The sequence below is a fragment of the Peromyscus eremicus genome, chromosome 6 (genome assembly GCF_949786415.1).
Source record: "Peromyscus eremicus chromosome 6, PerEre_H2_v1, whole genome shotgun sequence".
Taxonomy (NCBI): domain Eukaryota; kingdom Metazoa; phylum Chordata; class Mammalia; order Rodentia; family Cricetidae; genus Peromyscus; species Peromyscus eremicus.
Genome location: NC_081421.1, coordinates 75,610,091 through 75,623,537, shown reverse-complemented (window position 1 = coordinate 75,623,537; position 13,447 = coordinate 75,610,091). Strand labels below are relative to the sequence as shown.

Below are 13,447 nucleotides of genomic sequence, written 5' to 3'. Positions count from 1 at the left end.
AAATGCTCAAATGTAGCTGGAGTTTTCCTTGCCTGGCCCATGGTCAGGGCAAATCTCTCTCACCTGCCAGTCCCACAGCCTCAGACCCAACCAAGTAAACAGAGAGACTTATGTTGCTTTCAAACTGTATGGCCGTGGCAGGCTTCTTGTTAACTGTTCTTATAGCTTAAATTAATCCATTTCCATTAATCTATACCTTGCCACGTGGCTCGTGGCTTACCGGCATCTTCACATGCTGGTTGTCATGGTGGCGGCTGGCAGTGTCTCTCTGACTCAGCCTTCCACTTCCCAGCTTTATTCTCCACCTTGTCCCGCCTATACTTCCTGCCTAGCCAATGGCCAATCAGTGTTTTATTTATTGACTAATCAGCAACACATTTGCCATACAGAAATTCCACAGCACTCAAACACTAGCATTGCATTCCATGCTCCCTACTTTCTCATCCTAGAACTGGATTTTGAACTCCCTACGTCTCTGCATAATTCCTTAACTTCACCCTGTCTCCTCCTCACCTTGACTGTATCCCAGGTGGTGCTCCCTCCACACCCATGCCCACAGTCAGACAGACACACTGCTGGCCCATTGACTTAGCACTTGAGAGAGGTTTTCCTTCTCCCATCCATCACCCTCCACCTGTGACTATTCTCCTCTCGTTCCTCAAGGTGAGGACAAACTGACCCTCCCTTGAGACCTTCTCAGGCCGCCCAGGCTTATCACCAGCATGATCAACAATAAAAAGACGTTAAACATATTTAGATCTTACATGAACTTTTACATTAAATGGCCCTTTAAATGATCAGCTCCTTCTACCAGTTGAAATATTTTGGATGCTAATCTTTCTATTATTTCCTGTACAGATTCCCTGTCTTCCCGGCATGTGCTAGCTATAGTTCTGTGGTGTAGTCTTGCGCTAGGAAAAATGCCTAGTAAAGTGAACTTTGGGCCTCCACAGTCCTCACATTGAGCCCTTTCGCACTCCCAGGGTCTCCCTGAGGTCTCTAAGCGTGGGTAAGAGAGTCTGCTATTTGTAAGTCTGTCCTCTTTTAAAGTGGGAGGTATGGGACCGGAGAGATGGCCCAGAGGTTAACAGCATTTGTTCCTGCAAAGGACCAGGCTTTGATATACAGCACACACACACAAACTGGGATGCTCGTGAGTTTTTCTATCAGGGATGTTTTTCAGGTAATTCCTGTTTTTGCTTTGTTTTGCTTATTAGCTTCAGCGTTCTGGAGGTGGGACAGATGACTTCTATAAATGTATCACTCCTTGCAGCACGTTTAACATGCTGTCATTGTCATCTGCCGCTGTTAACTAACTTCCAGTATGGATGTCATGACTTCTCAATCAATTGCTCCCTGCTTTCCCTATTAACTTCTCAAGAGTAAGAAGTCATGATAGTCACGCATGCCTCTTCTATTTATTAGAAAGCAGGGATGGGGCTGGAGAGATGACTCCCTGGTTAAGAACACGTACATACTGCTCTCGCAAGGGACCAGAGTTATTTTCCCAACTTCCATGAGGGGTGGCTCACCACCACCTGTAACTCCAGCTCCAAGGAATCTAACACTCTCTTCTTAACCCCTCTGGCACCTGCATTCACAGGGGGAACCTCTCACCCCAGCTGTCACACACATACATATACCTATAATTTAAAATGAATTTCAAAAATAATAATAAAATTAAGCACACACTATGTGGGAAGGTCTACGACAGGGTGGGGATGGGACGGATGTGGTGGCACACATACTTGTAATCCCAGCACTCAGGAGGTGAAGAAAGCAAGGTGAGGAGTTTAAGGGCAGCCTGGGCTGATCCTGTCTCCAAAAAACCAACAAATAAAAAATGGAGTGCTTTGGAAGTGGTAGCAGAGAAGAGACAACATTCTGCTGAGGAGAACGAGAGAAGGCTTTCTGTAGCCGGGGATTTGAGTTGGTGTTATGTCAGTTCCTCTAGAATTAAAACATTCCGTCCTTTAAGAAAGCTCCTTAAGCAGGAGTACACAATTCAAAATAGTTTCAGGAAGTCCCTGAAATTGACCAGATTCACTAGGTCCCTCCCCTGCCAGAGTAAGCAGTAAAAGCTGAGAGTCCTTCTCAGAGGAAGAGAGCCGAGCTGCAAAGAAGACTCTGAGACCAGACTGGCTGCCTGGAAGAAGCAGAAACCAGCTGAGCTGTCTGGAAGAGGTTTAGACCAACTGAGGCACCTGCAAAGGACACTCTCCAGCCTGTAGAGCTGCCTACAGACTGCAGTGGGATACAAGATCTCAGCTTTGTGACCTGCCCCTCATGGTGGGGTGGGCTTTGGTGATGCAGCTGTCTTCAAATCGTTTCTGCTTCTGTAAGTAACCCCCATCCATACTCCTGTAAATAACCCACCAATAAAACTCACAGGTTCACCAAGTTGGACTCGGTGGTATGCATGCTTTGGTCTGCCAAGGTTCCCTATCTGGGCTGATTAGACATGTATGTTACATCTCCTCAGGAAAAGGTTTTTCACACCACAGCTGGGTCTTGGTAGACAGGTCACAGCAGGTAGCAGCATTACAAGCCTTGTGGAGGTGAAAATAAGGAGGGAAGAAGAAGGAAATGCGGATGTTGTATGTGTGGAATGTAGTCAGGCTGAAGTTCTGAGAGCAACCCATACACAGTGTCCTGTCTCTCTGCCCCTGTTCAGTTTGGAATAAACGGATTAGCAAAACAAAAGAGTAGCACATGGGGCCCACAGTGTCACCTTCATTATTGATAAGGGGAAAGCTGGAGGAGTCACCTTCAGATGAAAGGCCAGTGCCACTGAACAGCTCTGCCACAGGCGGCTTGCTCCAGTGCACCGCGGTCCTGTGAACTGCCATCCCGTGTCTGAGTGTCTTCAACTGAACTTTTCAACTCCAAAACTCGAGGTTGTTAAGTGAAAACAAATGGTACTTCAAGGTGAATTAATTACTTACAATCATTTATTTTGGACTATCCTTCTCTTTGTGCCCTTCCTCCAACACACAAAAAGCATCCTATTATAAGGTTATTCAACCTGATCACCTAAAGTGAGCTGGAATCACATTCCATGAAAATTCACTGTGGCTGTTCATATTACACAGAGCTCCTCGGGAACCTCAGGTGTGGACTGGGATGTCTTGGCCTGCTTTCATTTCATTAGAACATCAGGTTCTAAATGTTAAGATGAATGAGACTCAATTTCCAGAGTTCTCTACGTTCTTTAGCAGCTAATCATGTTGGACAGCCAGCCAGCTTCACCTGGAATGAGGTTGGTAGGGTCGAGATCTGCTCTCTCGAGTCATCTGGAGGCTGAGGTTCAGGTAGGTGTTCAGATGGTTGGGGCCAGTGGAGTCTGGTGGCGAGAAGCAGGGAAAATCCGTCAGCTACCTTGAACATCTGGGGCCTCAGAAGGAAGTAGTGGGGAACACAGGGTATAGAGAGATAGGAAAAAGTGGACAGTGAGGAGTGAGGGCTTCTGGAGGCTACAGGTTCCTGAAGAAGGCTACTTCAGAAAGAGCCTGACTTTCCCAAGCCAAATCACTCCCAGCATTCCTGAAAACAAACTGCAAATTCAGCACTTCCTGCTGTTCATGCCCTCATGTGAGCATTTTGTCATGGCAGCAGCAGATCTGTCATGCTGGGCACGGATTCTATTAAAACTAAGAAAGAAGGGTGCAAATATTCATAAAAAACAGTCGCCCACTGCTCAGCACTTTCTCGAATTCTCACTACAACCCTTCAAGGTCAACATTAGCTTCCTTACCACTGTCCAGACAGGGAAACGAGGCTCAGCGAGGGAAGTGGTCTTAATCAGCTTGGAACTTTTGGCTCCCTGCCTTTAGAGATGCACTCTTCTGGCGGTTTCCAGTAGGCCAGGAGAGCAGGGACATGCCTGCTCTGGTAGGAGAGGGCAGGGAGAAGCTGCTGTAGGGGTGTAGGCGTTTGTGGTTATTGGTTGGGTCATCTCTTGGGCTACATTGGCGTTTAAGTGTGTTATGTGAGCTGAAATATGTATGAGTTGGGGGGAGGGGTAGAAAATGGTTCTTGAGCCACGTGAATATGTGGGTTGAAGCTTTGATGATGGCAAACAACGAGAGGGCTTGACTTTTATGCACTATTGTAAGTGTGTGTGTGTGTGTGTGTGTGTGTGAGAGAGAGAGAGAGAGAGAGAGAGAGAGAGAGAGAGAGAGAGAGAGAGAGAGAGAGAGTGAGTTAGCTTGGGGGTATGTTGGGGTGCTGGGTGAAGAGACATTAACTTCGGGGTCATGTATTCAGGATGAGGTTTGCTGGATTGTGTTTGTGTATGCACATGGGGGGGGGGGTGTCAGTCCCTAGCCAGGCCGCGTGTGAGTGTGTGTGTGTGTGTGTGTGTGTGTATGACAGAGAGAGAGAGAGAGAGAGAGAGAGAGAGAGAGAGAGAGAGAGAGAGAGAGAGAGAGAGAGAGAGAGAGAGAGAGAGAGAGAGAGAGAGAGAGAGAGAGAGAGACCTGGGAGACCCGCCCCGCCCTCCGCTGCAGGTGGGCCGGGCCGGCCGCGGGGGCCGCAGCGCTCGCAGCTCTTGGCTGGCCGCCGCGCTGGGCTAGCAGGGCTGGGCTGGGGCTGCGGGGCGGCGCCGGGACAGGAAGCGGAAAGCAGCAGAGAGCGGCGACCGCGGCGGGGCTGTGCCTCCACTGCAGCCCAGCGCAGGCCGCGGAGCCGGGGCGCTGCAGCCGAGAGCGCGGGCGTGTAGCACGGCGGGCCGGCGCCGGGGTGAGTCCCAGGAGAGGCGGGCGTGCCGCGGCGGCCGGGGACTGAGCTGGGCGGGAGGTCAGGCCCAACTGGACTTGTCCTTGCTCCCCTGCACTCCGATCGGGGTTCGGGGCCTCGGGCCGGGAGCTCCCGAGCCCCTTAGGGTCGTGCTTCACGGCACCCGGGTCCCTCCATCCCTGCCCCGGCTCTCTCTGTCCCATCCCACTACCCCGAGTCATAGGGATGCCTGCGCTACCTCGGACGCCCCTTTGCCTTGGCTGGCCTTTGGGGTGCGCCCCTAGGTGCGCGTGCCGGGGCGGCGGCCGGGGAATGACGGCGTGTCCGAGGCAGCGGGCGGCAAGATGCACCACACAGGGCAGGACGCGATTGGGGTCCACGCCAGGGCGCGGGGTCACCTGTCGAGTCTTCGGGACCGAGCTGGCTTTTTCGCTTATAAAACCGCAGCCCTGGAGGCCTGGGGGGCGCGGCCCGCTGCGCATCGCGGAGCGCAACAGGCAGGTAGGAGTTTACTTTCAAAAGCGCCGGGGCGGAGCAGAGGCGTGCAGCCAGTCCCAGCCGGAGGAGGAGTCCCTGTCCGGGGCAACCTCGCCGCGCCCGGCAGCACCGGCAGGACCTCATTTTATCCCGCAGCCATTGAACTGCCCCCCAAGCAACGCGCCCAGAGAAGTGTGAAGCTTTATAAAAATTTAAAAGCGTCGGTGGTGGAAGCAGGAGTGGGGCGGAGCCGCAGTTTGACGGCTCCGTGATGAGCAGGGGAGACTTGGAGCTGGGCAATCTCAGTTTTCACCTCTCCAAACCGGGTATGATGCCCACACCGGGAAGGTGAGCTCCTTCTGAAGCTCATGGGGAGGTGTCAGGGCTATTTATCTTGATGACTGTGTGGTTGCGCGTGCGTTTTGTTAAAACCCTTTTGAGAGGGACTATGGTCAGGATGCAAGCATTCTTATAGGCTAATTCCAAAAGCTAGCAAGCTGTGAAGACTGGTGTTTTCACTGACATGTTTATACATTTTTACAGGATTTGCTGAAAAATATTATAAATTGTGTCACCAATCAACAATGCTAATTAGCCTTCTCCTTCCAGTGGGTGTGTTGATTACACAGCTCCTAGGCTCTGTAAGTGAGATGGCAGAAACTGTCTGAACCCAGGGAGGCATAATTAGCCATTTTATGTAACCACTAATTAGAGTTTTTAGAATTGAATTAAATCAGTGTGATATAGTTGAGGCTTTGATGTGTGGGAGGAAACTGTTTTATTCTACATTTCAAAGAAATATCCAGGAGCATTTAGCATTTCCAAAGGTTGGTGACTCCCAGTATGATTAGCCAAAACACCCAGTGTGAAATTTTCAGGGTTGCGGTGCTGACTGTGTGACTTGGTGGCGACTTAATTTGTAAGTAAAGTGGGAGAATTGTGAGAGTGTCCTATTTTTGAGACTGCTTGCCAAGTCTCCTTTTTATTGTCTTATTTATTGAGCAACAGGACAAAAACCATACAGGAAATTGAAGTTTCCTTACCAAGCAACAATTCCGTGACTCCCTCTGTTGAAGAATTAATGTGTTGAGTGTGGCAAATACTCTTTTGTTTATCCCTCTGATGTATTACCTAAAGACACACCCTGCTTTACGCCTGCTGTAGTTTGGGTTGGATGGGTCCTGATCACACTGGTTAAAAATCGGAGGTCTCACCTGCCATGGAGGCTGCTTGAGATGAATTTCCATTCTCCTTAGTCCCATGTCCCCCTGCCCTCCCCCCCCACCAGCCTACAAGTAGGAGTTGAATTGCAGGATTCTTTGGGAGGTTATATGTGGTTTGGAACAATTCACTATTGTTGCCTTCTCCAAGTAAACAAACAATTCTGGTAATTGCTACATAGCTTTCAATTTTCCTTGGCTCTCTGAAATCAGTCTCCTGAAGTTCAAGCCCCTACTGGGGGCACTTGCTTGTATATATGAGAGAGACCTTGTTTGCTGAACTGCACCATAACGTTCTATATTGTCCCCCTGAAAGACTTGTTCTGAGGATTGAGGTATTTCGTGCAAGTGACTTCAGTCTTAACACACCGTAAGCACTTGGTGTCAGACTGTAAGTGCCGTCGTCATTTCTGTGGAGTGAGCTGACTGTGCCCAGAGTCCCTGCTCTACATAGGCGTGATTGCTCCGAGGCTTTCCATAAGGAGGATGAGATTCAGTGGCTATGGCAGGACTCTGTTTCTGATAGCCGCCTAGGTCCTCCTGCAGTCAGAAGAAAAGCTGCCCACATCTTTGCTGCGCGGTTTCCAACCCCTTCCTACCCGGACCCCAACCCCACGTAGAGCACTGTACCTGGCACCATGGAATATACGGTGTGCATCAGATCTGTTTCTGAAGCTTCACAATCTACTAGGGGGAAAGGGTTTGCATGAAAAGAAATATCCATCATAGATATAGTAACTATTCACAGCTCTTCAGCAATCTCTGTCCAGCTGCCAGGGATGTTTCAGAGGTAATTACTGACTCAACCAAGAGCAGTTAGTCTGGGATCTGCCAAGCCAGGTAAAATGAGGCTGGCATTTTTTTCCCTGGTGGACGGTGGCCCATAGCCATACATTTTGAAGAGTCCTGTTGCTAGAAGAGGGTCATGGATTTGTCACAGGTGCCTGAGCCCTGCAGAGCCTCATGTCACAGACTTGGACAATGTTTTGTGACTGCCAGGTGCAAGTTCAGCAAAGTGTCTTACAGGCTTTGTCGCATCCCTCTGCACCGTCCTTCTGAAGCCGAGACCCTCCAAGGGAACCAACCCACGTGTGCTATTCTCTGGACCTGATGTGCAGTGGCTTCCTACCTTCCCAAGCAGAGCCCCTTTCATTAATCGCTCTGGGTAGAGCTGTTGATGTTTTTATAACTTCCTTTTCATAAAGGTTAGCTTACATTTACCACCGTCATTATCATAACCTGTTATTTCCCTTATATGATTTTTTTTCCCCTGAGCACCGTCTTTCTTTCAAGTAGGAGTCATGTATTTTATAGATGTCAATGTGACTGTGGGGGAAGATTCTCCTTGAGGTCACTGACTTCCACCTTATTTTAGTCCAGGGTGGTAGGGGAAGCTCCTTGCATACTGTAAGATGCTGTCTCCGCAGTGTTCCCCAGGCCCTGTGGTTTGGTGTGCTCCGGCCCAGACTGGAGCAGGATGCTCTTGGATAGTAGCTCAAACTACTATGCTGGTCGTCCCTGAGCACATCTGGATTATATGTTCCGGTGCTGAGTAAGCTGTCCTGTGCACCAGCAGGGTGGCTACCTTCTGGATAGTCCCCAAATCTCCATTTTATCTACTCTTTGCAAGCTTTCTTCTGTGGTGAAGACGTGCCTCCATGCCCTGAGATAGACACATCTCAGGACGTTTTCATTCATCCAGTCAGCAAATATTTATTAGGTGCCTCTTGTTTGCCAGCAGCTGGGGAGATGGGAAGGAACATGGTCCCTGCACCGTAGGAGCCTCTTCAGGAGCCTGATGTTCAGTAGTCACACAAGTGAATGTGTGACTTGGAAGGGCTGTAGGGAGAGTGCAGGTGCTGGGCTGGCCAGGTGTGGACTGGAGGGTCAATGAGGCTTCTCCAAAGTGTGTTTAAGCTGAGAGGAATTAGCAAAATGTTGCATTTGAAAACAATGAGTCCCATCAGATAAACTGGGCTCTGCTAAGGTCCTGAGGCTGGAAAGAACCAGGCCCTAGAGGAATTGGAACAGCTGGCTAGACTGTTGATGGAATGAAGGATTCTGTGTTTTAAAGTTCAGGGAACTCCGTGGGAGGACTTGAAGCGAGTAGGTGAGGTCAGCTTGGCTGCTACCCTGCCTGGACCAAACTCAATACAGGTCTTGTCAGCGGCGGTATGATAGACAGTTGCAGGTTCAAGGATTTCCCATGTACATCCCTACCTGCCTCGATCCGGTCTGGCCATAGCAACCACTCATTAGCTTGCTACCCAGGGAAATTGATTTCTCTTCCTTACTTTATTGTCTTTGCTGATAATGGTGTCCCTTCTGGCCTTGTCGGGCGCTTTGCTAATTCCTTGTATGTACATCCTGACAGATATAAGCATCAGGATGTGTGTCTTTATTACCTCAAATGGGAGCCCCGACCTGAGGTCAAGCCCTTTTCTGGAAGGAGTTCACTCTGCCTTTTATTAGTTTACTTCCTGACTGCTCACTCAGATCTTAGATGAGGCAAGAGTTGGTAACCATGGTGAAGGCAGAGACTTAGGAGGGCCAGGCTGTGTGTGGGCTGGGTCAAGTGAGGAAACCTGGAGATGTTCTCTAGGTTAGCTCTCTGCTGCCAGGAGCTGGGAGAGCATGGGAAGGACCTGAGGACAAGCAGAGCTTGGTGGTGGTGGGAGGCACAGATGAAAGGCAGAGCGTGTTGAAAACAGCACGGAGCGCGTTCATTGACTGGCTGGGGTGGCAGGTAGCATCACTAGCAGAGGATGGTGGGAGGACTAAGCCAGGACATAAGAGCGCAGCTGGGGACAGGAGCTGAGTCAGTGGGAAGGGAGCATTTGGCTTTATTTTTCAGGAAGTGTTCAGAATACTTGGGGGAGGGGGAGGACCATTGCTCCTGACTCTGAGGCGTTTATCCCCAGAGATGGAGAAGAATAACAGGGTGTGCTTTGAGTGTTAGGGGAAGACGTGATGGGGGATGGAGGAAGGCGTGCCATCAAGCTAAATGGTAGACACCAGCAAAGCTTCACAAGGGCAGGGGGTGTGCCTCGGTTGAAGCCATTCTCTCCAGCATTGCTGAGCAGGGGCTGGTGGCTGCCATGAAATAGGAAGGGAAATCAATGAGGTAAGATGGGCCTGAAGAAAGGGCAAGGATGCGACCTTTGGATTTGACTCAAAGCTCAAGGCAGTTTCTGGCTAACTTAGACTTTCTTCGATGGAGGGAGAGGGGTGGAGGATTTAGTGGCAGTGTAGGGGGTGCAGATCTCATACAAGATTCCCTCATCGGGGAGAACCTGGGCAAGGGGTAGTTGGTAGGTTAGGAAAAGGCTTTTCCTGGAGGGCTGTTGGGAGCTGTGATTTCCTTTGAGGGACATGCCTGGAGTTGCCCTAATGGATGGTCCACATTTTAATGAGGACAAAGATTGATGCCCTTCAGCCGAGGGGGAAGGAGATGAAACTTGGGTTCTCTGCACTAGAGGTAATACCTTGTTTATTCCTCATAATAACCTTGGGAAGGGACTATTAATGATGTCATTTTACTGGGGATTTGGGTATGGGACAGAGCAGAGGCACCTGCCCTGAGCTCTAACAGCAAGGCAGCACAGAAACACAATCAGTTGTGGGGTGCTGGGTTGGGGCTCCCTCCCTCTAAGATGCTCCCCGATAGTTGGTGAGACATCAGAATTAGAGTGGAATGGGGACCCAGGGGTCACAGGCTGGAAGGCAGAAGAAGCAAGTATCAGGATGAGGGGGGTTAATTATGAATGCAGAGAAGAACGGTCAGTTTTCTGACAAAGGCGCCAAGCCTTAGGCTCTGCAGGTCAACAGAGCCGGGCCAGGGCTATCAAGAGAAGAGGACTGGTTCATGCTAGGCTCCGCATCCCGGCTCTAAGGTTGCTTGTCTGCCAGCCAGAAGGCCAGTGAGAAAGGAACGTAGCCCAGAGCGGAAAGGAAGGGAGACTCCAGCGTGCTGAAAGCTGATTTGAATGGCTGGTGAAAACCCTGGGAGACAGTAGGGTGAGAGAAAAGACGGGCCAGTTCAGCCTGGGGGCCCAGCTCATGTTTTGAGAGATGCCTGATTGGTTTCATGTCTAGTCTTTACAATCACCCCCTTTCCTCCCAAGCAGGCTGCTTGGCTTCCTTTTACTGGGTAGGAAACCTACAGCTCCAAGGTTAAACTGCCTTGTTCCAGTACATAGCTGGTGAGTGAGCAGGCAGCCTGAGGGGCAGCCCCATTCTGCCCGCAGCAGGTAAGCCTGGGGTGGGATAGCCTAGAGGGAGGTGCTGGCTATTTGCCCGACAGCCCTCTGAGCTTTCCTCTTGGTAAGAGAAAGACAAGGAGCTCGTGGAGTTTAGAAACCACCAAAGGGAGCACTCGGGGCCACCCACTTTTACTTACCCAGGGCATCTGGTGCCCATGCTGGGCGCTGCCACCACTGTCAGCTCATATAGTCATCAAAGCGCTCCTGATGCTCACATTTTATAGATGGGACTTCAAAGAGGTTTCATCGTTTGACTGAGGTCCCGCAGCTAGGAAGCAAGTCAAGCCTGTGTCTGTTTATAGCTTCTCTCTGGGAGATGGTGGCTGGTTCCTTGATCCCTGATTGACAAGTGAGCAGACTGAGATTCAAGAAGGCCAGGAAGGGCCTGCTCGCAGGTGGCGAAGCATGGGCTGGACTCCATGCTTCCCCGTGACTAGGCTTTGGCTCTTGGTGGCAGGCGGCTGTTAAGTAGTATCCTGGTGTGGGGACAGAGGACCAAGTATTGGAGGAGGAATGAACGAGTGGCCTCCAGTTGGAAAGCAGCCACCAGCAGGGCCAGGGGAAGCAGTAAGTTCTCTGTCATCCATTCCTGAGCGGGGTCTCTGGCTACTTATTAATATGGACGTGAAATGGATGGATCAGTACAGTGAGCAAGGCATGGAAAGGGAGGGCAAGGATGTGGCCTTTGGATTTGACTCCATAATTATCATTTCCTACAGATATGTGCTAATTTGGGAGTGGCGGGACCCTATGTTCCCTACCTATTCCTTGGTTCAGGGGACATTATTATTGTTTTTTAGCTTTCAATCACATCAGACAGTGGGGAGATAAACTTTTTCCCCTTTAGGAATTAGTATTCTGAGATAAATTCCTAGTGAAGTCATGAGTTGAGACACCCAGGATAAGGCAGGTAACCCCTAGGCACAGGGTCTCTTTAGAAGTAATGGAATGCCAGTTCTAGGCTCTGGGCTGATGTAACTGTGTGGAGATATGACTTCCAGGCCCAATAAAAGTTCCCAGTTTGAAATTTCTCCCAGTTTTAACTGTTGCTGGGGTCTGAGAGCCTGAGCCTCCTCAGGCTATGGGGCAGGGTATGGCCTTTGCGACCTCCTTTGTTTTCTTCACACTTATCTCACTGGCTGTGTTTGCAGTGTTAGCCTCCAGGACACCGCACGCACAGGGGTGGGGAACCCTGTTGGGCCTACACCAGACCTGGGAGAGGGGTGCAGGAAGAGGCAGAACTTTAGATCTGACTTTCTAGAAGTCGGTTGGGCATGTGCACGCTCAGGAATGTGCTTGGAAGTGTTTCCAATTTATTTTTATTGCAGAGCAATATTTGAGGGAAGTGGGAAAGGACCTAGGACCTTGCAACTAATAAATCACCTTTTCTGATGTCCCCTTGTAGCAGTCCCTGCCCCCATAAGTTATTCTACATCACTGTAACAGTTGTGTAGATTCGTTGGATACCTGCAGTCCTGTTTCCTGCTTCTTAAAATCTCCATTCTTCATAATTGTCATTTTATACAGATACATGCTCTTTTCTTTGAGTGACTGAATCATATCTCACCCCACCCCCAGCTATTCCTTGGCTTGGGGAGGTGTTTACCTTGCCTCTGGCTTTTTATTTTCGTAGGTAGCAAGGCAATCGTGGTGGTTGTTGATTTTTAATTATCTAAGATAAGTTTCTCGGAGTTTGGATTCTCAAAGAGACTAAGAAAAAACTTTAATTGACTTTTGGAGATGATGGCCAAAGTGCTGAATAAGTGATTTCCCCGGGCGTTGTTTTTTATAGCCGACAGTTGGGGGTGGGGTTGACATTTGTCTGGGGGTTCGTGTGAAAAGCAGTTCCTACAGCCGAAGCCACGAGAAATAAATGTCTCAATGCCTAGGTTTCTCCCAAACCATCTTCCTCCTGTTGTGATGGGGTCCAGCCTGCTCGCCACTCCTCTTGCCTGTCAGACTCCTGCGAGGCTTCATATTCCATAGCAGGGACCTCAGAGGAGAGTTGGCTCTTGTTAGTTTATCTTTCGGCCCTTTTAAGATTGACTTCAAGGATTAATCTCTCCTTTTTCTCCCCTTCCCAGAGTCCTGTTGAAGAGTAGCATCTCTGGTCCCACAAGGAATTAGGAGCGAGTAAGTGAGACTCCACGTGGGAGAAGAATAGTGAGTGCCTGCTCCGTCCATCATCAGAGGAAGCTCACCATTGCTATGGATACCGAATCCACATATTCTGGCTATTCCTACTACTCAAGCCATTCAAAAAAATCTCACAGGCAAGGGTATGTAAGCGCCGGATCAGTCCACCCTTCTCTGGGGATGCATGCAGGTTGGTAGGGCTTTCTGTCAGAGAACCAGGTTTTCAACAGCCTGCCCTCAGGGCCGAGGATGCTGAGGGTTCAGCCCACTGGTGCGTGAGAAGCCAAGCTGTAAGAGCGGTTGACAAGCTCACTACACTGCCAATTTACATTTTATAGCCACCATTAGAGTTGATGACCTTAATTTCTCACAATTGGTTTTAAATTAAAGTTTTCCCAGCAGTGGAAATGTTTCGCATTTCTAAGTACTTCTCGTAGATGTAAAGTTCTCGCAGAGCTTTACCAATTCTGGAGATGAAAGTTAAAAAGCAGGTGTTAATTTGTTGCTTCACCCAGAACTGCTGACTCACCCGGTGGGCCATTAAGTATCTGCCCCGAGGGTATCTTGGGCATTGGGGGCGGGGGGGTGGGGGGGGCGCCTGCAAGTGCATGTGCG

General features: G+C 49.8%; 1 protein-coding gene across 1 annotated transcript in view; it reads left to right on the top strand.

The window, feature by feature from the left end:
* Positions 1 to 4,635: 4,635 nt before the first annotated feature.
* Positions 4,636 to 13,447, top strand: part of Vangl1 (VANGL planar cell polarity protein 1) — a 49,501-nt gene continuing 40,689 nt past the window's right edge. The window contains exons 1-2 of the mRNA XM_059265970.1: positions 4,636 to 4,740; positions 12,781 to 12,975. Of these exons, the coding sequence (XP_059121953.1) occupies positions 12,905 to 12,975 (71 nt within the window). The 5' untranslated portion in view covers positions 4,636 to 4,740; positions 12,781 to 12,904. The remainder of the gene's footprint in view (positions 4,741 to 12,780; positions 12,976 to 13,447) is intronic.